At 38.9% G+C, this 21433-nt stretch overlaps 2 protein-coding genes across 3 annotated transcripts in view; one reads left to right on the forward strand and one right to left on the reverse strand.

The window, feature by feature from the left end:
- Positions 1 to 626: 626 nt before the first annotated feature.
- On the reverse strand, positions 627 to 12786 carry fpgt (fucose-1-phosphate guanylyltransferase). Of its 2 annotated transcripts, none has more exons than XM_062978154.1 (4): positions 12678 to 12786; positions 6917 to 7084; positions 4903 to 4995; positions 627 to 3267 (listed from the first exon to the last, which is right to left on the reverse strand). In XM_062978154.1, exons 1-4 carry the CDS (start codon positions 12703 to 12705, stop codon positions 1826 to 1828), a joined length of 1731 nt encoding a protein of 576 aa, XP_062834224.1. In that variant the 5' UTR covers positions 12706 to 12786; the 3' UTR covers positions 627 to 1825. The 2 variants fall into 2 exon arrangements, with proteins under 2 accessions (XP_062834224.1, XP_008112299.2); XM_008114092.3 differs by lacking the exon at positions 12678 to 12786 and adding an exon at positions 12437 to 12629.
- Positions 12683 to 21433, forward strand: part of lrriq3 (leucine rich repeats and IQ motif containing 3) — a 64466-nt gene continuing 55715 nt past the window's right edge. Inside the window, exon 1 of the mRNA XM_008114089.3 lies at positions 12683 to 12822. The gene's annotated coding sequence lies outside the window, so the exon portion shown is untranslated. The remainder of the gene's footprint in view (positions 12823 to 21433) is intronic.

Genomic DNA, 21433 nt, shown 5'->3' on the forward strand with positions numbered 1-21433 from the left:
AACCCATTAAGCAATAAGGTACTTTGGAGATCTGCACATGCATGTTGCATTGGGGGCAGATGGGACCTCCCAATAATTCCTCCATGGTCATGAAGTTGAGGTTACAGCAGATTCTGTAATGAGTTTAAGGCCAGACTCTGTAGTGCATATAGGTACCATCCAGGTCTCGAACTGGTTCCAGGACTTCACACATAAACATCCTCACAGTGAAATCACTTCCTTCTTTGCCGGTTTCACACTAAATTGGCAATGTAGATGTGTCTTCAGTCCCAGTTTGTCTCACAGGAACCCTTCTACACTGCCATATAATCCAGATTATCAAAGCAGATAATCCACATTATCGACTTTAAAATGGATTATATGAGTCTACATTGGATTTTATATAGTAGTGTAGAAAGGGCCTATGATGGGCAGGGGCTGGTATATTTGTATTACATTTTTGCCTTGCCTGACAATTTTAACAAATAACTATTAATTTTTTATTTTTCCCTCAAACTGAACAAAGACACAATGGAACAACTCAATGCTTTCACATTGCAGACTGCACAACCTCCAGAATACATTTACAAGGAAAGATAAAGGGAAGAGAACTGTAGACACAAAATATCAAACCTAAAAACAAAGGCTTTTAATCAAACAGTGGTTTTATTTATTTGCTTTATACTCCAAGGCATCTTACAAAACCATTTTTAAAGCAATAAATCAAATTAAGAATGTCATACACAACATATTACAAAAAAGCAGTATTGCAAGATATTAAAATAGAAAAAGTCAACGGTAATTAAAATCTGCCAAGCACTGCCATATATAAATATGCAGTTTCAAACACAAAGGTTTAGGATTGTTCTGTAAGCCAACAATCTTATGTCTACTTATCAAGGAGCAAGTCCCTTTGGGCTCAGAAGACTTTACTCCTGAATAAGCACATTTATGATTATGCAGCACAACTTTCTCATCTGGTGCTTAGAATATATTAGATTTTTACTAATTAATGAGGGAAATGCACCAGCAAATCATCAGATATTTCATAATCAGGTGATAATATGTAGATGGAATATAAATGGAAAGAACAGCTGAGTAAGTTAAACACTGAAATGGGCACAATTCAAAATTGTGACAAGATGTCCCATATGTGTAATTGGCAATTAATAATTTTTTTAAAGTTTTGAAATAGAAAATAATAATTTCCGCTTGTGAAACATCATTACTTTAATGGTAAAATTCAATTCATTTTGCTTCCCAATACTCTGCCATATCTACCTTAAAAACAGACACAGCGACGGAGCTGTGATTTCCACAAGAAATGTAGCATGGTAATGGAAACACACATATTAACTTTCATGCTGATGTCTCAATTTTTAGCAAGTCTTTTATCAGACATGTTCAAATGCACAAGCATTGTGCTCACTTTTAACAAACAAACTTGGGGAAGTAAAAAAATGTTGCTAGAGGTAGCATTATTCTTTCAAAAAGTTTTAAGTGGGTTTCAATCAAATTTCTAATTAATAAGTTCTGTTCCACTCTTGAATTAATAAAAATGAAAACATAATAATAAAGGACAGCTAAGAAAATTTGCCTCTTTTGTGTTTTCATAGATTTGAAATATTTCATTAATGTTTTCATCAAAAGAATAGTTTATCTGCATTTCTGCATTATTAATGTTATGCTACAATGACACTGTTAATGCAGTTTCATTATTTGTACTTCAATAAAAACACACACCAAAATGTGTGTGTAGCGCTTGCTTCTGGGTTTCTGCAAGCTTGAAAGCAATCAATCCTCTTCAAATTAAGAAATGAATGAAGTATGCCACTTTCATAAACTTTTACAAATCAGATTCCTCTTTCTGTAGACTGATTTCTTCATAAAGTTGCTGTCTGAACTTTAACATGTCTTCTACATCTTTGTAGTGAAGCATTTCTTCAACAGACAACAGCTTAAAACCATTCAATTTAAAAGGTGACTTGTTCTGCACCAAATTTAAAATCCTTAATGACATTTTCACTGAATCACTCAAAGTGGAGCAAACTGGGATAATCCGAGCTGTCCATAAGGCCAGATGTGTCTTGTCATCAGAAAAGAGCTCATTTGAGACTCTCAGGCCACAGAGCTCTAAGAACTCTTCAAAGCTGATTCCAAAAAAACTTAGTAACCGTATCTCTGCTAGATCTGTCACCTTCTTTTTCAGGTTATCTTCTATCCCAAACACCATGCTTGCATACATTAAGTTTCCATCAATCCTCACACTTAGTGTTGTCATGAAGGTGTCTGCTGGTATGTCTGCTTTTGTGTCAATAGAACAGCCACTGATAATGCTGTTTGTTCCCACTGACACCTCAGGTCCCAGCCTAGAGTACTCAACTATAGAACCAGGAGCAACAGAACACTGTGAATTGAGAATACTGTGAATGATGCATGCCGATTTCTCCAAATCTCCTATGCTGTTTGGACAAATGCTAAATACAGCTGGCAGCAAACCCATTTCTAGTTTCAACTTTCTATCAGAGGTGAAATGAAACAAACACTCTTGAGTGGTTCCAATGTGATAGAATTTGGAGTTATTTAGAAGTATGACATTCAAAGACAATCCTTTGAGAAGAGTAAATAACTTCTCCCTTATTTCGAATAGACTGGTCTCTTCTTTTGTGATGTTGTTTTTGGCATAGTTTTGCGTGGCTCCAGGCCCTAATGCTTGGAGAAAGTCGCCATATGCATCTACTTCACAATGAAGCATGCCCATCTGTTTATAAAATGCTAGCAGTAGTTTTGCAGTGCTGTGATCAATATAGAACAAGCTATCTGTATACACATATTCAGAATCTACAGTTGGGTTTCCCAGTTCTTTAGGAAGCTCATGTAACAGACAATTGTGCTTTTTATATACTGCTCCAGACTGGTGCATACTTTCAATGCTAGGCTTATGCAGGAAACGATGACAAAATCTGTACTCAAGCTCTCCTTTTTCTGTCTCATGCAATGGTGGCTCCAAAACAAACACACCATGGGTTGTACCAATGATAAGACTGGAAGGATGAGCTAGTGCAGTAAAACCAGGCTGATCAAACTTTATGAATTCGGTTTTCCCGGTGTTATAAAGCTCAATATCATCTGCACAAGTAATCAAAACCCCTGGATTCATATGGGCAGGAAAATCAATGTACATTGCCAGTTTTAAATCCAGCATTTGATAAACTACATCTCCAAAAGGCAAAGCTGTGAAAATTTTTCCAAGAGCACTTGCATTTGGTAAACGTTGACTATATCCACCTTCACAAAAAACAAAAACAAGAATAATTAAGACACATAAAGAAGAGATGCATTAAGAGCTTTAAGATTTCACTCAAGACTTTCACAGATAGTTTTTCATACAATAATTTTTGTGTAACTGATCAAGGAGTCTTAAGAAAATACTGTCACTTGGTAACAATGCTTTATGGAAACCCTTAGAGCACTCACTCTCTGAAAACCAAAGAATATTGTGAAAAAGTATTGAAATTAGATAGGTCTTTGATTTTTCTGGAATGCAACTCTCATCACTCTGACTAACCAGCTAATGATAGGAGATTATGGAAAGTGTGGTCCAACACAATCTGGAAAACCACATAGTCACACCACTGCCACCGAATGTAGCATTTATTTATGTATTTATTTATTTATATGTATAGTTTATTTCATCCCAAGTAACTCAGACCAGCTTGCAACATTTAAAAACAAGTTTATAATATAATATTAATTATATTATTTTGTAATACAATATAATACTAATAAAAGGTTAAAAAAGTAAAGGTTTCCCGTGACGTTAAGTCCAGTCGTGACCGACTCTGGGGGTTGGTGCTCATCTCCATTTCTAAGCCGAAGAGCCGGCGTTGTCCATAGACATCTCCAGTACAATATGGTAATTTATTGCCAGTATTGTGTTATGCTAATAATATAATATTGTATGTAAATTTAATTTATAAGCCGCTCTGAGTCCCCTTCGGGGTGAGAAGGGCGGGATATAAATTTATCAAATAAATAAATAAATAAATAAGTAAATATTAAACAAGGGAAAAACATTCAAATCTATACTCTATATAATTTTTCATTTTCACTATTAAGGAATTCAAATGACAAGATCCCTCAATATCATTTTTTTATTCTTAGATGCTACAACACACACACCTCAAAACAGTACTGTTGCATTAATGTTTGCATCTATTGGGCAGAAAAAGCTTAACTATTAATTATAGTCACCTTGTTTTTCTGATACTTCAAGAACAAATTAGTATCTGTAACGATTGTGTATTCATTTGGTAGGAATCAATTAGTATCGGTAGCTATTTTGTAAGAGGTAAAAATAAAAGTGAGAGTAGGTGACATGTCTCATCAGCTGAAAAGTATTAGCTGATTTGTACAATCCTACAAAAACCTGATCACAAAAGCTACACTTTCAATGTGTAAAGGAAAAGTAACGAACAATGTGCATCTTTCACCATACCCAAAGAAAATGCATAATAAAGTGGTAATGTTATGATACATCCCATATCAAAGCCCAAAGATTTGATGATTACTTGTGAAGTTCACTGTGCACCAGGCATCTTACAAGGTTTGTGAATCTTTATGAGTTATAAGTTGTCCTCTCCAACTTTTGGTGAATTATATATGAGTGAGATTTAGTTGGATACTGATAGTGATGTTCTGCTTTCCCTCCTTCCCTCCATATCAAGGATTCTAAAGTGCAGTTTTAACAATTTAAAGCTTATGATGCTGGGGAAGCTTTGACCTAAATAAGCCAATCTAATTTAAATTTAATTTTATAGCAGGGAAAATACAATTCACCTTCACTGCTCTCCTTTCTTCAAGGAGAAAAAAGCAACCACTCCACATAATTCAAGAGAAGTGTAATTTTAAGAAAAAGATTACCAGAATGAATTAACAAGACAGTAAGAGAATCCCATTTATCATCATAATGCTCTTCTAAGCACTGAAGGACATGAAGTGTTGATCCACCGTTTCCTATAAAACATTTCAACACATACTTCAATTTAGAAAGAAGAACCAGAAATGCTTAATATGCCATGGATATTCATTTAGTCACTTTTAGTACTACTCCACTGAACTAAACTCATTTGTGAAAGGCTGATGAGATATGCGCCTCCTCCTTTTTAGCATATTAGTTCAAACTGTCAGAAAGGGATGACGTTTACTGGGTGAACCTGGACCAGACATCATCTTTCAGTCTAATGTACCACAAAAGGCTACTGCAAGGTTCAGCTGAGAGAGCCTATCCAATGTTCTAACTTCTCTGAAGGAATACTGCATTCTGGCACAGGGGGAATCATATAGGTTTCTGAACTCTTGACTTTCTATCTGGATAACTTACATAAATGCAGGAAATCTGGATACCAGTGAATGTACATATACAGATTGAGTATCCCTTATCTGAAAAGCTTGTGACCAAATGCATTTTGGATTTCAGAATACTTGTATTTACATATACTATATGTACATGATGAAATCTCTTAGAGCTAGGATGTAAGTCTAAACACAAAATTCATTTATATTTCATATACAGCTTGTACATATAGTTCAAAAGTAATTTTATACACTATTTTTAAAATGCTATGCTTGAAACAATATTGTGTACATTGAACCACCAGGAAGCAAAGGCATCACTGTCTCAGCCACCACGTGAAACATATTGAATTTTGGAGTGTTTCAGATTTCCAGATTAGGTATGCTCAACTTGTACTGAAATCCACAAATGTTTTCAGATCAAAGATAACACTAATGCAATGGTATGGTAAAGGAGACATTATTCCCCCCCCCCCAAAACAAATACTGAATTTATTATTGCTGAAATCGTGAGTCTCATAAAATGGCAAAGCTTGAGCTGCTTGTATGATTATTTGATAGATTGTGACTTCTCTTTTAACTCTGAAACTGAAGGTCAACCTTTCAAGAACATAATCTGAAATTGTGCATTTATGAGCTTGCGTGTGTGTACGTCCAAGTCATTTGTTGACTTATGGCAACCCCATGGATTTCATAGAATTTTTGCAGGCAAGGAATACTCAAAGATGGTTTTGCTATTCTCTTCCTTTTAAATATATCTGAAGAACATAATATTCCTTTGTGATTTCCCATCCAGGTTCAAATCAGAGTTGCCCCAGCTTAGCTTTTAAGATCAGATGGGAGCTGGTGCAAAATAAAAGTTTCCAAGTTTCAAGAAATCTGAAATCAGATTTGGTGAAATAGTGTAAAACATATAAAGGCTGTTTTACTAGCATATTAATCAGAGTCTGAACTAGTCATGGAGTTAACCATGTGGTTGCTGCCAATACAACCCATCTACTCCTCTATTCAGGAAAGACATTTTATGACATCTCATTACTGAGATGCCATAAAATATAATGTGAACACAAGAGCTATATCCAAAAGTGGGATAAATCTTAATGAATCTATTTAATTGGTATCTCGTCCAAAAGAGCATCTGATCTATTAATACTGATGGCAGTTACGCATTTGAATAAAATGAAACATAATAATAGTATTTGAACATATTTTTGGAGGTTTAATTAATATAATTCAGTTTCTAATGACATTCTGGAAACCTTTCAGTGAAAAAGATACAGCTGTCATAACATGTACCAGAAGGAGAACCTTTTTATCTGCCTGAAAATTAATCAAATTATACTGAATATTTAAACTCCAAATTGGCTCCATTTCTATGCACTAGACGACTGGAAAAGTTAAAAGAATTGCAAACTTGAGGCACATGCCAGCCAAAGTTAAATACGTTTAAGTCTCTTAGATTTGAACATAAGAGAATCAAAGTGCTTAATTTGGCCTTGATTGTGCTTTGCATTTTAAACTTGTTACAAAAGAACCTATCTGTCAAAATCTAATATTAACAAGGCACAGTATAAGAACATACCAATTTTTGGTCCAGGAGGATCAACAAAAACATGATAATGAACACCAAGAGGGAGTTCTTTTCTTTTCAGTTTTCCTGACAGCTGTTGTTGGTAAGCTATTTCTTGTTTTCTGTCAACTGCTGTGATTACAATGATATCCCAGAATTCTCCAGGCTGCACAGTTTTACCTGTTGAGAATAATATATCTTATTAAAAGAAAGACAACTGCAATAAATGCCAAAATGCTTTATAGAATTTTGTCTCCTATAGACCAGTGTTTTGATGTGTGAATCCCACTCTTTACTTGTCTAACTGGGCCCTATAGCTTGTCATATAAACTGGTCCTCCTTGTCTTCCCTGCAAGGCACAAATTGCCCTGAGAGATGTCCCAAACATGCTCATTGGGAAAGTTCCTATTGCAGATTATGTTATACTCATATATAAATCTACACATTAGTCAAAAAATCAAAGCAAAAAACTGGGTCAACCTATCCACAGGTCAATGTGAATACTGGACCTTGATACTTATAAAAAATGGAACCATCCCCTTCTCTGAGTAGAAATGGCAAAAGGCAGGAGCTTAGATTGCCACAGGAGAATCTGTTTATTTATTTATTTATTTATTTATTTATTTAATATACTGCTCTTCTCCCCTAGAGGGACTCAGAGTGGTCTGGACTCAGAATCTAAAGGAAGCACTGGCCCTCTCTCTTCTGTGGCACCACTTCCAACAGGGAAATGGCAGCAATAGCCAGGTGTGACTACATCCTTGTGGTGACATTGGTGTCCCCCTCTTCTCCATGGACTAACCCTCAATTTATCCATAGGTCATATTAATATTCAAAATACTGGTCCTCAAACCTGCACTCAACTTATACGATATCAACTTATACATGAGTAAATATGGCATCTCTTTCACCTTTTTCCTCTTGGGTTGAAACTTGATATCCTATATACACAAAAGGTCATTTTGCACTACATAATAATAGCACTGTGACAATACTCTTAACTGCTTTGGTTTTGTGGTTTGAAATTTATCTCGTGATTTGCAATTTACGGAGGCATATTTTAAAATTCTCTACTAGGGAGCTTTCATGCCCCACCAAACTACAAGTCCCAGGATTCCCAAGACAGAACCATGACAGTTATGCACTGTGAGCCTTAACTGTAGTCTGAATTTTCTCTTTTTTTTTTTATAAAGCCAATGGCAGAGACATCTGTTGAAAGAGAAAATCCTTAGTGCTTTCAAAGTGCTACAACCTTTAAAATATTATGTCTCAACATTAACTCTTCCCCAGTGCAGTCAGTCCTCCATACTCACTGGGGTTAGGGGCATAGTACCCCTGTGAAAGTGCAAAACTGTAAATAATAAAACTGCTAGATTTTTTTATCTGAAAGAACAGCTGTATAGGAATCTCTGGGTCATCCAGCATTATTTTATGGCTAGATGCTGACCACAAGTGTTCCCTAGGAATCCTTAGCTCATCTAACATGGCTTTGAGATAAACTACTGACAAATGCTGATCACAGAATTGTACTGGAAAACCTAGGGATTCCTAGAGATGACACTTTAATCAAATCTGCCAGTAACTAAGCCCATTAAAGTTAGCCCCTGCAAATGTGGAGGGCTGACTGTATAAAGGTAACTCTTCAAAAACAGCTTGCAAAAATACAGCACAGTGAAAGGGCCATCAAGCTACTGGTAGGAGTTATTTTCATTTTAGAGTTTCAATCAAGGAAGGGTAATGGTTATATTTCTGTTTGGTATATGCAAGTGAAATAAAGAGATCACAGAACACTAGTCATATCCTTCAAGCTTATGACACTTGGTTGGTCTTCATAAACTTTATGACAAAAAGGCATTGGTTGAAATTTGAAATTTTATGGAACAGCGTAGCTTCTTATGAATTTTAACATTCCAACTTAGTGACTGTGCAGTGACAGCCAGAATGCAATACATTACAATATGCTCCATCTGTGACAATACATGTTTTACTCAGAACATATTGATCAAAAAAATTAATATCAACGTTCTTAATATTCTCATTGTTACTGCAGATTACAGCTGGCCCCTAGAGTTTGCTCACCATTCCAGACAAGTGTGAAAATGGCAAAAAAGTGCTAGTTTTTAATACCTGAGAAAGCACCTCTCTAGGACTGTCTGGATGTTAACCAAAGAATCACAACAGAAAAACTAAAGTTTCCTTAAGAGATGTTATCTCTAGGAATCTCTAATCCTCCATCACTATCCTATGATCAACTTCTGGCAGAAGTCCTAGAAAACTTAGAGATTCCTAGAGAACATTTTTTTATCATATCTACAAAATCAAACCGGCAGACCTGGAGATCTGACTGTAAAATACATATGATTTATTTTCCTATCATTGTCCATTCTATTTTAATACTAATGTCCTTTAATATTTACATCTTTTTACAACCATGTGAAAAACAAAATAAAATATAGTAGAACAACTCACATAAATCCACATAGTTTTCCGATAATAACAACTGCTGTGCTTTAAATCTGACTAAAGAACATCTAGGAAACTAAGAACAACCATATATATATATATATATATATATATATATATATATATATATATATATATATATATACACACACACACACACACACACACACACACACACACACACACACACACACACACACCTTCATTTCCCTTCAGGAAAGCTTCAGAGTTGGAATGCAGATACCTTAAGGAGGGGGAGGGGGGGTTACTAGCCTATCTAAGGACTTCCAACTATACAAGCGAAAATAATGAAACCTAAAAACCAGATTGAACATTCTGTATGTGTACAAACCTATAGAGCTCTTTTCCTCGACTATCCCAAAAGGCAACACAAGCTGAAGTGACTTCAAGAGCCAGTTTAGCTTCACTCTTTGACCTAGTGGCAACTAAAAGGACTAGCTGTGGTTCCTTGCCTGAAGGAAGGAGTTATGCTTTTTGCCTCCCTGTTGGTGTTTTGTTTTATTTAATCCCCACCCCTCAGTACAGGGAGAGAGTGCAATATGAGAGTTAACTGCTTCCTCCCACTAAATACACCAGAAGATAAAAAGGATAAACTCAGACTGCAGTTAGGAGACATTACTGCTTCCCCCAGGCAAGGAGCTATTTCTGCTCCTTTGATGGTCTACTTGTCAAAACCATCACCCCATCAAATGCGGCACTTGCATTTAGATTGTTGCTATTTAGTAAACCCTCCTTCAGCTTGTTAGTTCAGTTAGTGCACTTATATCCTACTGTTTTTATTATTATGAAAAAGAGCAGTTTCCATAGGTTCCCAGTCAAACCACTGCTCATAGTTGGATGAGCTTAGTTTTGCCAAGATTGTAGTACTGTATTGCGTTTCTTAACAGCGCCAGTGGATTATTTTGCTTATTTTTCATGGATTCAGTGAAGTTGTGTTTCATTATCTATTGCCAACAGTGCACTAACACGTGAAGAATTTTTTTTTTTTGTTTTAGTTTCAAGGCATTAACATTTGCATTGAGCAAATGGAGATACAATGCAAGGATCAGATAAATATAATATAATAAGTGGGTTGCTGTGAGTTTTCTGGTCTGTATGGGTATGTTCGAGAAGCATTCTCTCCTGACATTTTGCCCGCATCTATGGCAGGCATCCTCAGAGGTTGTGAGGTATATTGGAAACTAAACAAATTAGGTTTAGATATTTCTGGAAGGTCCAGGGTGGGAGAAAGAACTCTTGTCTGTTGGAGGCAAGTATAGTAGAGTCTCACTTATCCAACATAAACGGGCCAGCAGAATGTTGGATGAGTGAAAATGCTGGATAATACAGAGGGATTAAGGAAAAGCCTATTAAATGTCAAATTATGTTATGATTTTACAAACTAAGCATCAAAACATCATGTTTTACAACAAGTCTGCCACTTCTTTGGGAGTGTGGCTGCACTTGTGTTGTTGGGCGTGTTGGCCCGCTGCATGTTAGAGAAACAGCTGTGGATCCAGGCGGGAGGCAGACTGCAATGGATAATACAGAACGTTGGATAAGCGAGACTACTGTATGAATGTTTCAATTAATCACCTTGAATAGCACTGAAAAGCCTGGCTGATTCCTGCCTGGGGGAGTATTTTGTTGGGAGGTGTTAGCTGGCCCTGATTTTTTCCTGTCTGGAATTCCACTGTCTTCTGAGTGTTGTTCTTTATTTATTGTCCTGATTTTTCGACTTTTTCAAATACTGGTAGCCAACTTTTGTTCATTTCCATAGTTTCCTCCTTTCTGTTGAAATTGTTCACATGCTTGTAGATTTCAATGGCTTCTCTGTGTAGTCTGGCATAGTGGTGGTTAAAGTGGTCTAGCATTTCTGTGTTCTCAAATACAGTAGAGTCTCACTTATCCAAGCCTTGCCTATCCAAGCCTCTGGATAATCCAAGCCATTTTTGTAGTCAATGTTTTCAATATATAGTGATATTTTGGTGCTAAATTCGTAAATACAGTAATTACAACATAACATTACTGCATATTGAACTACTTTTTCTGTCAAATTTGTTGTATAACATGATGTTTTGGTGCTTAATTTGTAAAATCATAACCTAATTTGATGTTTAATAGGCTTTTCCTTAATCCCTCCTTATTATCCAAGATATTCGCTTATCCAAGCTTCTGCCAGCCCGTTTAGCTTGGATAAGTGAGACTCTACTGTAATATGCTGTGTCCAGGTTGCTCCATCAAGTGCTCTGCTATGGCTGACTTCTCTGGTTGAGTCAAGGGAACCACTGACAGCATAGGGAAATTGATGAAGAAACACAACCTACAAATGATCTACAGTCCCACTAAGAAAGTCCAACAAATGCTATGTTCAGCGAAGGACAAGAGGGATCCTCTCACCTCTGCTGGAGTCTACTGTATACCATGCAGCTGTGGACAAGTCTAAATAGGGACAAGCAAACGCAGCATTGCCCAGACATGAATCAAGGAACATGAAAGGCACTGCAGACTAACTAAGCCGCTTTGAGTCTCCTTTTGTGGAGGGAAAAAAGCAGGGTATAAATAAACACAAAACCTGCCATGGCTCAATGCTATGGAATAATGGGAGTTGTGGTTTTGGCCTTTTCTATTTAAAAAAGTGCTGGTGCAAACTACAACTCCCAAGATTCCATAGCACTGAGCCATGGCAGTTGAAAGTGATGACAAAGTGCATCAATTCTACAGTGTCGATGCAGCCAAGGTGGTTACCATAATGCATTAATCCTACAGTGTGTACAGCAGGCATGGGCAAACTTGGGCCCTCCAGATGTTTTGGACTTCAACTCCCACAATTCCGGACAGTCGCTTAAGTGGCTGAGGGGGGAAAGGAAGGGGCCTGAGGCTGTACGGAATTGTGGGAGTCGAAGTCCAAAACATCTGGAGGGCCCAAGTTTGCCCATGCCTGGTGCAGATTCACTTTTAGCGAGGAGAGCCTTCCTTGTGCCCTGGGATAAAGGGGGGCAGGGAAGGCCTTTAGGGCGGACTCCCAAACCGCGCGCTCCCTCCCTCGCCCCCGCTCGCGTCCGCCACCTCTCAGCTTGGCGAACTTCTCCAGCCTCTCGCGGGTGGCCCGTTGCAGTCCGAGCTCGGCCTGGCTTAAACCCTGCATCGCGCCTACGGCTCCTTCAGCCCTCGCTTCAGTGGCTTCCGGGTAGAGGTGGCCTCGAGTGGGCCGGGCCTAGTAGGCCGCGGGGAGGAAGCAAGCACGTTGCCGGGGTAACCGGAAGCCCGTTGCCATGGTAGCCGGAAGCCGCGCGGGGCCGAAATTTACCTGCGTCTCTACTGTCCCTGCTAGGCATTTTTTAGAGGAAGGCGTTTCGGGGTGCTGATAGCAAAACCCCATAGCACGTTGAACTTAGCCTCCTCATTCGTGCAATATAGAGGCCTTGTTGGGTCGATCCAAAAAGCAGAGAATGGTGAGCAGGCTTTCCTGAATATTGGATTGGGTATATACCTTTTTTTTTAATTTTAAGGGAACCATAACCATCTTGGGTTGCTGTGAGTTTTCTGGACTGTATGGCCATGTTCCAGAAGCATTCTCTCCTGACGTTTCGCCCAAATGTATGGCAGGCATCCTCAGAGGTTGTGAGGACTGTTGGAAACTAGTCAAGTGGGGTTTTTATATCTGTTGAATAATGTCCAGGGTGGAGAGAAAGAACTCTTGTCTGCTTGAGGCAAGTGTGAATGTTGCAACCTGCCACCTTGATTAGCATTGAATGGCCTTGCATCTTCATGGCCTGGTTGCTTCCTGCCAGGGGAATCCTTTGTTGGGAGGTGCTAGCTGGCCCTGATTGTTTCCTGTCTGGAATTCCCCCGTTTTTTGAGTGTTGTCCTTTATTTACTGTCCTGACTTTGAAGCTACAGGGCCACTCAATGCTAATCAAGGTGGACAGTTGAAACATTCACACTTGCCTCAAGGAGGCAAGAGTTCTTTTTCCCACACTGGACCTTCCATAGAAATATAAACCCCACTTGCTTAGTTTCCAACAGACCTCACAACCTCTGAGGATGCCTGCCATACATGTGGGCGAAATGTCAGGAGAGAATGCTTCTGGAACATGGCCACACAACCCGGAAAACTCACAGCAACCCAGTGATTCTGGCCATGAAAGCCTTCGACAACACATAAACATCTTATTTGTGAGCCATGTCCAAAGAATACTCTCCTTTTCAGTTTTGTCACTATGTTTGGTGTCACCCACTCTTCATTGCTGGCTGCTACTTCCCGGCTAAAGAGTATAATTTCTCCAGTGGTGTGGGGCATTGACATCCTGTGATAATGCAACATGTCTCATTATCGTGGTGAAATGTGTTCCACACTGGGCATGCATATTCAGCAGCAGAGTAGCAAAGTGCAAGGGCAGATGTCTTCACTGTATCTGGTTGTGATCCTCAGGTTGTGCCAGTTAGCTTTTGTATGATATTGTTTCTATCATCCATGTTTTGCTTGATATTTAAGCAGTGCTTCTTGTACGTCCAGGGTAACTCCCAGGTATTTTGGTGTGCTGCAGTGCTCCAGAGGGATTCCTTCCCAGGTAATCCTCAGAGCTCGAGATGCTTGTCTGTTCTTAAGGTGAAAAGCACAAATCTTTGTTTTAGATGGATTAGGGATCAGCTGATTTTCCCTGTAATAGGCAATAAGAACACCTAAAGCTTTGGAGAGCTTCTGTTCAATCATTTCAAAGCTCCCTGCTTGGGCGGTGATGGCACAATCCTCAGCATAGATATGTATTTAAATAGGTAATGTATTTAGATAGCCTAAATACATTAAAACTATACCCTCGTTTTTGCTTATGATATGATAAATAACCCCCCTCTTCAACCACACAATACAGTATGTATTTTTTTTTACTTTTCATGCTTTATATTTTTTTATTTATCGTGTCAGAAGCAAATTGTGAATACAGTTATAATGTATAAAAAACCACGAACGAAGTTAAAAACCTGGCATTATACTAAATTTTCTTTGACCAGAAGCTGGCCACTTGAAGTGCCCCTGGTGTCACTGGGAAGGTCCTCCATTGTGCATGTAGCAGGACTCAGGTTGCATTGTAATAAGTGGTCTGTGATTTGCTCTTCTCCACACTCGTATGTCATGGACTCCACTTTGTAGCCCCATTTCTTAAGATTGGCTCTGCATCTTGTAGTACCAGAATGCAGTTTGTTTAGTGCCTTCTAAGTCGCCTAGGTTTCTGTGTTCCTAGGAGGAAGTTTCTCATCTGGTGCCAGCCACAAATTGGAGTTCTGGGTTTTAGCCTGCCACTTTTGGTACTCTCGCTTGCGGAGATCTTAGGAAGCTGTTTCTTGATTTAAGGTGTTGGCATGCTGGCTGTTATCCGTACAGAGGATGGGCCAGAGATGTCAGTGCCTTGGTCCTTTCATTGCTGGCTGCCGGTGGATATCAGGTGGTGCAATACTGGCTAAACAGTATAATTGTTCCAGCGGTGTTGGGTGTAGACATTCTGTGATAATGCGCCATGTCTCATTAAGAGCCACATTATACTTAAATGTCCTTTGACCAGTAGCTGGCCACTTGGAGTGCCTCTAGTGTTGCTATAAGAAGCAGGTGTCCATAGAGGGCCTTGGAATGTCCCCTGAAAATATGAGGGTTGTGAGTCAGCCAGGGCTTCTTGGCTGCTTTTCCTCGGCGGCTACGCCGCTCCCCTCCACACGCGGGTTTACCTCTCCTTCCGAGGAGAAGCAGCCAGAGTCAGGCAGGGCTTTGTGGCTGTTTTTCCTCGGAGGCTACACCGCTTTCCTCCACACGGGAGTTTACCTCTCCTTCCGAGGAGAAGCAGCCAGATTCAGCCAGGGCTTTGTGGCTGCTTTTCCTCGGAGGCTACGCCACTCTCCTCCAGGCTGCTTTCCAGAGCTTGCTCAGCAGGAAGCGCTTACTATATGCAGTTGAAAGCCACTACTTTTCAACATAGTCCCCATTCAAAATTAGGCACTTTTGATAACGATTAATGAGTTTGGCAATTCCTTCCTCATAAAACTTTCCCGACTGCATCTTCAGCCAGTTGGTCACTTCTTCCTGCAGCTGCAAGTCGTCATCAAAGTGCTGCGTTGCCAGCCACTTTTTCATTGTTGGAAACAAGTGGTAGTCACTAGGTGCAAGGTCCGGACTGTACGGTGGATGAGGAAACAACTCCCACTTAAAAGATTCCAGAACTTCATGTGTGCGATTTGCTGTGTGGGGTCGGGCGTTGTCATGAAACAGCAAAATCTTCATCCTCAACTTTCCCCTACGCTTGTTTTGGATCGTTCTCCTAAGGTTTTGCAAAGTTTGGCAATACCTTTCTGAATTTATTGTCGTGCCTCGTTCCAGGAAGTCCACAAGAAGCACACCTTTCCTGTCCCAAAAAACAGTCGCCATAACCTTCCTTGCTGACATCGTTTGCAAGGATTTTGTAGGTTTTCGGGGGGAACTTGTGTGCCCCCACTGCATTGACTGCAATTTTGTCTCACAGTTCACATGTTTAATCCATGTTTCATCACCAGTTATGATGCAATTGTGTAGTGAGTCACCATCATTGTGGTAAGCGTCCAAGAACGTTGATGCTGCAGCCATACGCTGATTTTTGTGGGTTTCCGTCAAGAGTTTTGGTACCCATCTTGCACAAAACTTGTGGTAACCAAGATTATCAGTGATGATTTTGTGCAACAAACTTGGAGAAATTTTGGGAAAACTAAGCGACAGTTCCGTTATTGTGAATCTGCGATTCTCTTGGACTTTTGCATTGACATCTTCAACCAGTTTGGCAGTCACTATGCTGGGTCTTCCACTTCTTTCCTCGTCGCGAACATTTGTTCAGCCATTTTTAAATCGAATGCACCATTGACGCACTCCACCTTCAGTGATAATGTTGTCCCCATACATTTCACAAAGCTGCCGGTAGATTTCTATCGGTTTACAGTTTTGGGCAGACAAAAACCTTATTACTGCACGCACCTCACAGTTGGCGGGATTTTCAATTAGGGCAGACATTTCAACCACGACACCAAGATGGCGATGCGACCCTTTCACATACAGACAAAAACAGCCAGGGCTTTCAAGCGCTTGCTGCTGAGCAAGCTCTGGAAAGCAGCCTGGAGGAGAGCGGCGTAGCCTCCGAGGAAAAGCAGCCACGAAGCCCTGGCTGACACTGGCTGCTTCTCCTCGGAAGGAGAAGTAAACCCACGTGTGGAGGAGAGCGGTGTAGCCTCCGAGGAAAAGCAGCCACGAAGCCCTGGCTGACTCTGGCTGCTTCTCCTCGGAAGGAGAGGTAAACCCCCGTGTGAAGGAAAGCGGTGTAGCCTCCGAGGAAAAGCAGCCACAGTCCTGGCCGATTCTGATTGCTCCTCCTCGCGAGGAGAGATAAACCCATGCCTTTTCCTTGAGCTGACAGGAAGGGAAAGGCTCAATGTTTTGATTCTTGAGATCTTGCGAAAGAAGCGAGAGCGGGTGTCTTGCTTGCTCCTCCCTCCTGCATTCATTCTTCAGCTGGCTGAGTTTCATTACGCGGCGGGAAACTGCAGAGGGTAGGAAGTTTGTAAACTCATTAATAGTTCTGAAAAGGGCCTAATTTTGAATGGGTACTATGTTTAAAGGTACTATTGAAGTATGGCTTTTAACTGCATATAATAAATATTTTATCCTATACTTCATTAATTTTTATTTCCAAAACGTAATATACTTTCTGGATAGCCCTCGTATAATGGTTTTTGTACTTTGTTACTTGCCCACCATAATTTCCACATTTCATTGAATGTAATAACAGAATTGGGAACTATGAAAAAAAATGGTAGCAATGCCCAAAAGAATAATAATAATAATCATCATCATCATCATCAACAACTTTATTTGTATTCCGCCCTATCTCCCCGAGGGGTCAAAATACTCCCAAAGGCACCAGATCCTGACTGATCTTGGAAATTAAACAGGGCCAGCCCTGGTTAATCCTTGGACTGAAGATCACCAACTAATACTTAAACTATATTTCAGAGGAAAGGACTGTATAAACACCTCTTGCATATTCCTAGCCTAAGTAAACACTATTAAATTGATTGGGTTGCCATATGTTGACCCCCACTATTCTTCAAATGAGAAAAAGCAAGTGAGCAGTCAAAACTTGGTAGCTGTTCACTAGTCCCATTTGTGTTAGGATCATTGTGCTTTGCCCCATGTGGAGAGCGGGTAAATTTCCTGATGGAGAAAACAGGTGAGCTATTAGAGACAGTGGCAGGCAATACTTGCTAAAAATATCATATTGGATAAGTGTAGTATTCCCTCCTTCTGCTTATGAGTCTTAAAATAGGGTGGGCCTTTCAGATGTTGCTGTACTGCAACTCCTTGCATTATTCATTTCTGGTGAGAATGGATGACGCTTGGATACCAGTATTTGTAGGAGCACACTTTGCTTTTGTCTGGTCTGCAAAGACTTGCACTTATGTATGAGAAGGTCCGTGCATATCTGTTGATTCAATGTGTAATTCTCTCTCTCCAATCCCATTTTAACTTTCTCCTGCCAATAATATAGTTTAGTCTCAAGGTTACCCACTGAGCTTAATGGCTTCCTCGCGATTCCCATGGGAAAGTATTATACACAGAGTCTAAGGTGAAATATGTAGGAAAATAATTTCCTGGTTTAATGTTATTTGCAAGTATATATAAACTACTTATCTCTGAAGATTTCATAGTGATGTACAACAGTAATAAAATATACAATATAAAACTATACATGAGAAATGAGATACAGTGTTTACTTTACACTGGCATTATTCATAAAATAGATGGACATAGAGTGAGCTTTTATCAGGAAGGCTTGCAAAAATAGGTGAATTTTCAACCAAGGCTTAAAACTAAAAAGAGTTGGATCTGTATAGTATCAGACGGGAAATATTTCAGATAGTTGATGGATGGTTTCAAATGACTGTACAGTGAACTTTGCAGCAACTATTTACTTCAAATCCACGAAGTACATGTGGTATTAGTTGTGTAGCTGCCCTGGATGTATAGTAACGGACTTGTGATTTAATGATCATGTGAGTATATTTGTTTAAAACATATTTTCCTTTACAGATTTATTGAACTATTGCCTTGTCATCTGTCTAGTAAATCAGCTTTGTTTGCACTTCCCATGAAACAACAAAAGAAATGCCAAGATACACACTTTTGTCTCATTTGCTTGGTCTCCTAAACTGGCATAGATATTGTCATGTATTTTCCAGGTTGAGAAACAAAGGTAACAGCTGATTTTAGCTGGTACAGTAGAGTCTCACTTATCCAAGCTAAACGGGCCAGCAGAAGCTTGGATAAGCGAATATCTTGATAATAAGGAGGGATTAAGGAAAAGCCTATTAAACATCAAAGGTTATGATTTTACAAATTAAGCACCAAAACATCATGTTATACAACAAATTTGATAGAAAAAGTAGTTCAATACGCAGTAATGTTATGTTTTAATTACTGTATTTATGAATTTAGCACCAAAATATCACGATATATTGAAAACATTGACTACAAAAATAGCTTGGATAATCCAGAAGCTTGGATAAGCGAGGCTTGGATAAGTGAGATTCTACTGTATAATTTATATGTTCTTGGCAATATGTTGCTGCTTTTGCCACAAGATTCAGGATGTAAAAGCAAACAGGTGTGCAATCTCAGTATTTTAAGAACATCTTGATGTATAAATGTGTATGTGGAAACCTCTTTTCTATATACCATTGCCTCTTTTATTTTATGGCAATTGACAAGTATTTCTACTTCTTTCCTTTTTTAATTTTAAGAGTCAGATCAAATGTAGCCTTTGGGGGATTATAAGAGTATTAAGTGCAAATGAAAGAAGATGAAGCACTGGTGCCCTTTGATATGGTCTCACTATACACACAAATCTTTCAATAAAAGAAGCCTTAAAAATAAAGCAGAAGACTTCATAAAAAAGCACATGAAAAGTCATGAAACCCCAATCTTGGTCATAACAAAAAGACTTTTTTTATCTACCTCTTAGAATAAGTGTTGAAATTGTAGATGCTGATGGTCTACATACTTCAAAAATAGAAGTAATATATTTCTGAAATTTCGTTGCTAATCCAGTAAATATTAATTTGACATCTCTTTAAACCATGACGAAGGAGGAGGACATGGGGTGGGTCTCACAAAATTAATTTAAAATATAACCTCATTTAATTTATTTCTTGCACTGTTAAGGCTAGAGAAGTCAAATTACTTTTCTAGCAGATCTCCAGTGACCTAAGTGAGATTTTTGGCTGGTATAAAGTTTGGTCAGATTATAGTTTAAGGCTGAAATCTTATCCATACTTACCTGGGAGTAAGCCCTAATAAACTGAATGTGACATCCTGCTGAATGAATATATATATATATATATATATATATATATATATATATATATATACACACACTAGCTGTGCCCGGCCACGCGTTGCTGTGGCGAAGTCTGGTGTTATGGGAAATAAAGTCTTGAGGAATTGGTGGTAGTTAAGGTCAAGGGTCAAGGTTTTCCCCAGACATTAAGTCCAGTCGTGTCTTACTCTGGGGGTTGGTGCTCATCTCCATTTCTAAGCCGAAGAGCCGGCGTTGTCCGTAGACTCCTCCAAGGTCATGTGGGATGACTACATGGAGCGGTGTTACCTTCCCGCTGGAGCAGTACCTATTGATGCACTCACATTTGCATGTTTTCGAACTTCTGGGTTGGCAGAAGCTGGAGCTAACAGTGGGGGCTCTCTCCGCTCCCCCAATTCAAACCTGTGGCCTTTCGGTCCAGAAGTTCAGCAGCTCAGTGCTTTAACATGCTGCGCCATCAGGGGATATTATTTCCTAAAGGTTGTGAATATACAATATTTCTGATTGGTTTTTTTTTTGTTTGTTGGAGGCAAGTATGAATGCTGCAATTAGGAAAAATGATTAGGATGTAATGGCCTTGCAGCTTTAAAGCCTGGCTGTTTCCTCCCTGAGTGAATTTTTTGTTGGGAGGTGTTAGCTGGCCCTGATTGTTTCCTGTCTGGAATTCCCTTGTTTTCAGAGTGGTGTTGTTTGCAATATTTTATGTGCTTCTACTGTCTGTGGCCCTGAGAAAACAGGATTTGCCAGACTTTGATGATGGGAATACTTTGTTGGGAGGTGTTAGCTGGCCCTGATTGTTTCCTGTGTGGAATTCCCCTGTTTATTTACTGTCCTGGTTTTAGAGATTATATTGTTCTGCATTATTCTATCCCAGTAATTATTTCATATTAAAGAAGAATCTCACTTATCCAATATTCGCTTATACAATGTTCTGGATTATCCAACGCAGTCTGCCTTTTCATAATCAATGTTTTTGTAGTCAGTGTTTTAAATTCATTGAGATATTTTAGTGGTAAATTTGTAAATACAGTACAGTAGAGTCTCACTTATCCAACATAAACGGGCCAGCAGAACGTTGGATAAGCGAATATGTTGGATAATAAGGAGGGATTAAGGATAACCCTATTAAACATCAAATTAAGTTATGATTTTACAAATTAAGCACCAAAACATCATGTTAGACAACAAATTTGTCAGAAAAAGTAGTTCAGTACACAGTAATGCTATATAGTAATTACTGTATTTATGAATTTAGCACCAAAATATCACGATATATTGAAAGCATTGACTACAAAAATGCGTTGGATAATCCAGAACGTTGGATAAGCGAGTGTTGGATAAGTGAGACTCTACTGTAAATACTACATAGCATTACTGCGCATGGAACTACTTTTTCTGTCAAATTTGTTGTATAATATGATGTTTTGGTGCTTAATTTGTATAACGATTACTTAATTTGATGTTTAATTGGCTTTTCCTGAATCTCTTCTTATTATCCAACATATTCACTTATCCTGCCGGCCTGTTTAAGTGAGACTCTACTGTATATTTCTAATCTTAAATTATCTGCTCAGAACTGGATTATCTGAGGCCCCTTCTTCACAGCTGGATAAAATGCACACTGAAGTGGATTATATGGTAGTGCGGAGTCAAGATAATCCAGTGCAAAGCAGATAATATA

This window comes from Anolis carolinensis, chromosome 4 (genome assembly GCF_035594765.1).
Source record: "Anolis carolinensis isolate JA03-04 chromosome 4, rAnoCar3.1.pri, whole genome shotgun sequence".
Lineage (NCBI taxonomy): Eukaryota > Metazoa > Chordata > Lepidosauria > Squamata > Dactyloidae > Anolis > Anolis carolinensis.

Bases quoted from the DNA above. Each gene is read 5' to 3' on its own strand.
- fpgt (XM_008114092.3), bottom strand. From the start codon at position 12,515: ATGCAGGGTTTAAGCCAGGCCGAGCTCGGACTGCAACGGGCCACCCGC. The intron at 7,085-12,436 runs GTGGCGGACGCG...TATTCTCAACAG, and splicing joins GAAGTTCGCCAAGCTGAGAG to GTAAAACTGTGCAGCCTGGA. The intron at 4,996-6,916 runs GTATGTTCTTAT...AATGTTTTATAG, and splicing joins TCCTCCTGGACCAAAAATTG to GAAACGGTGGATCAACACTT.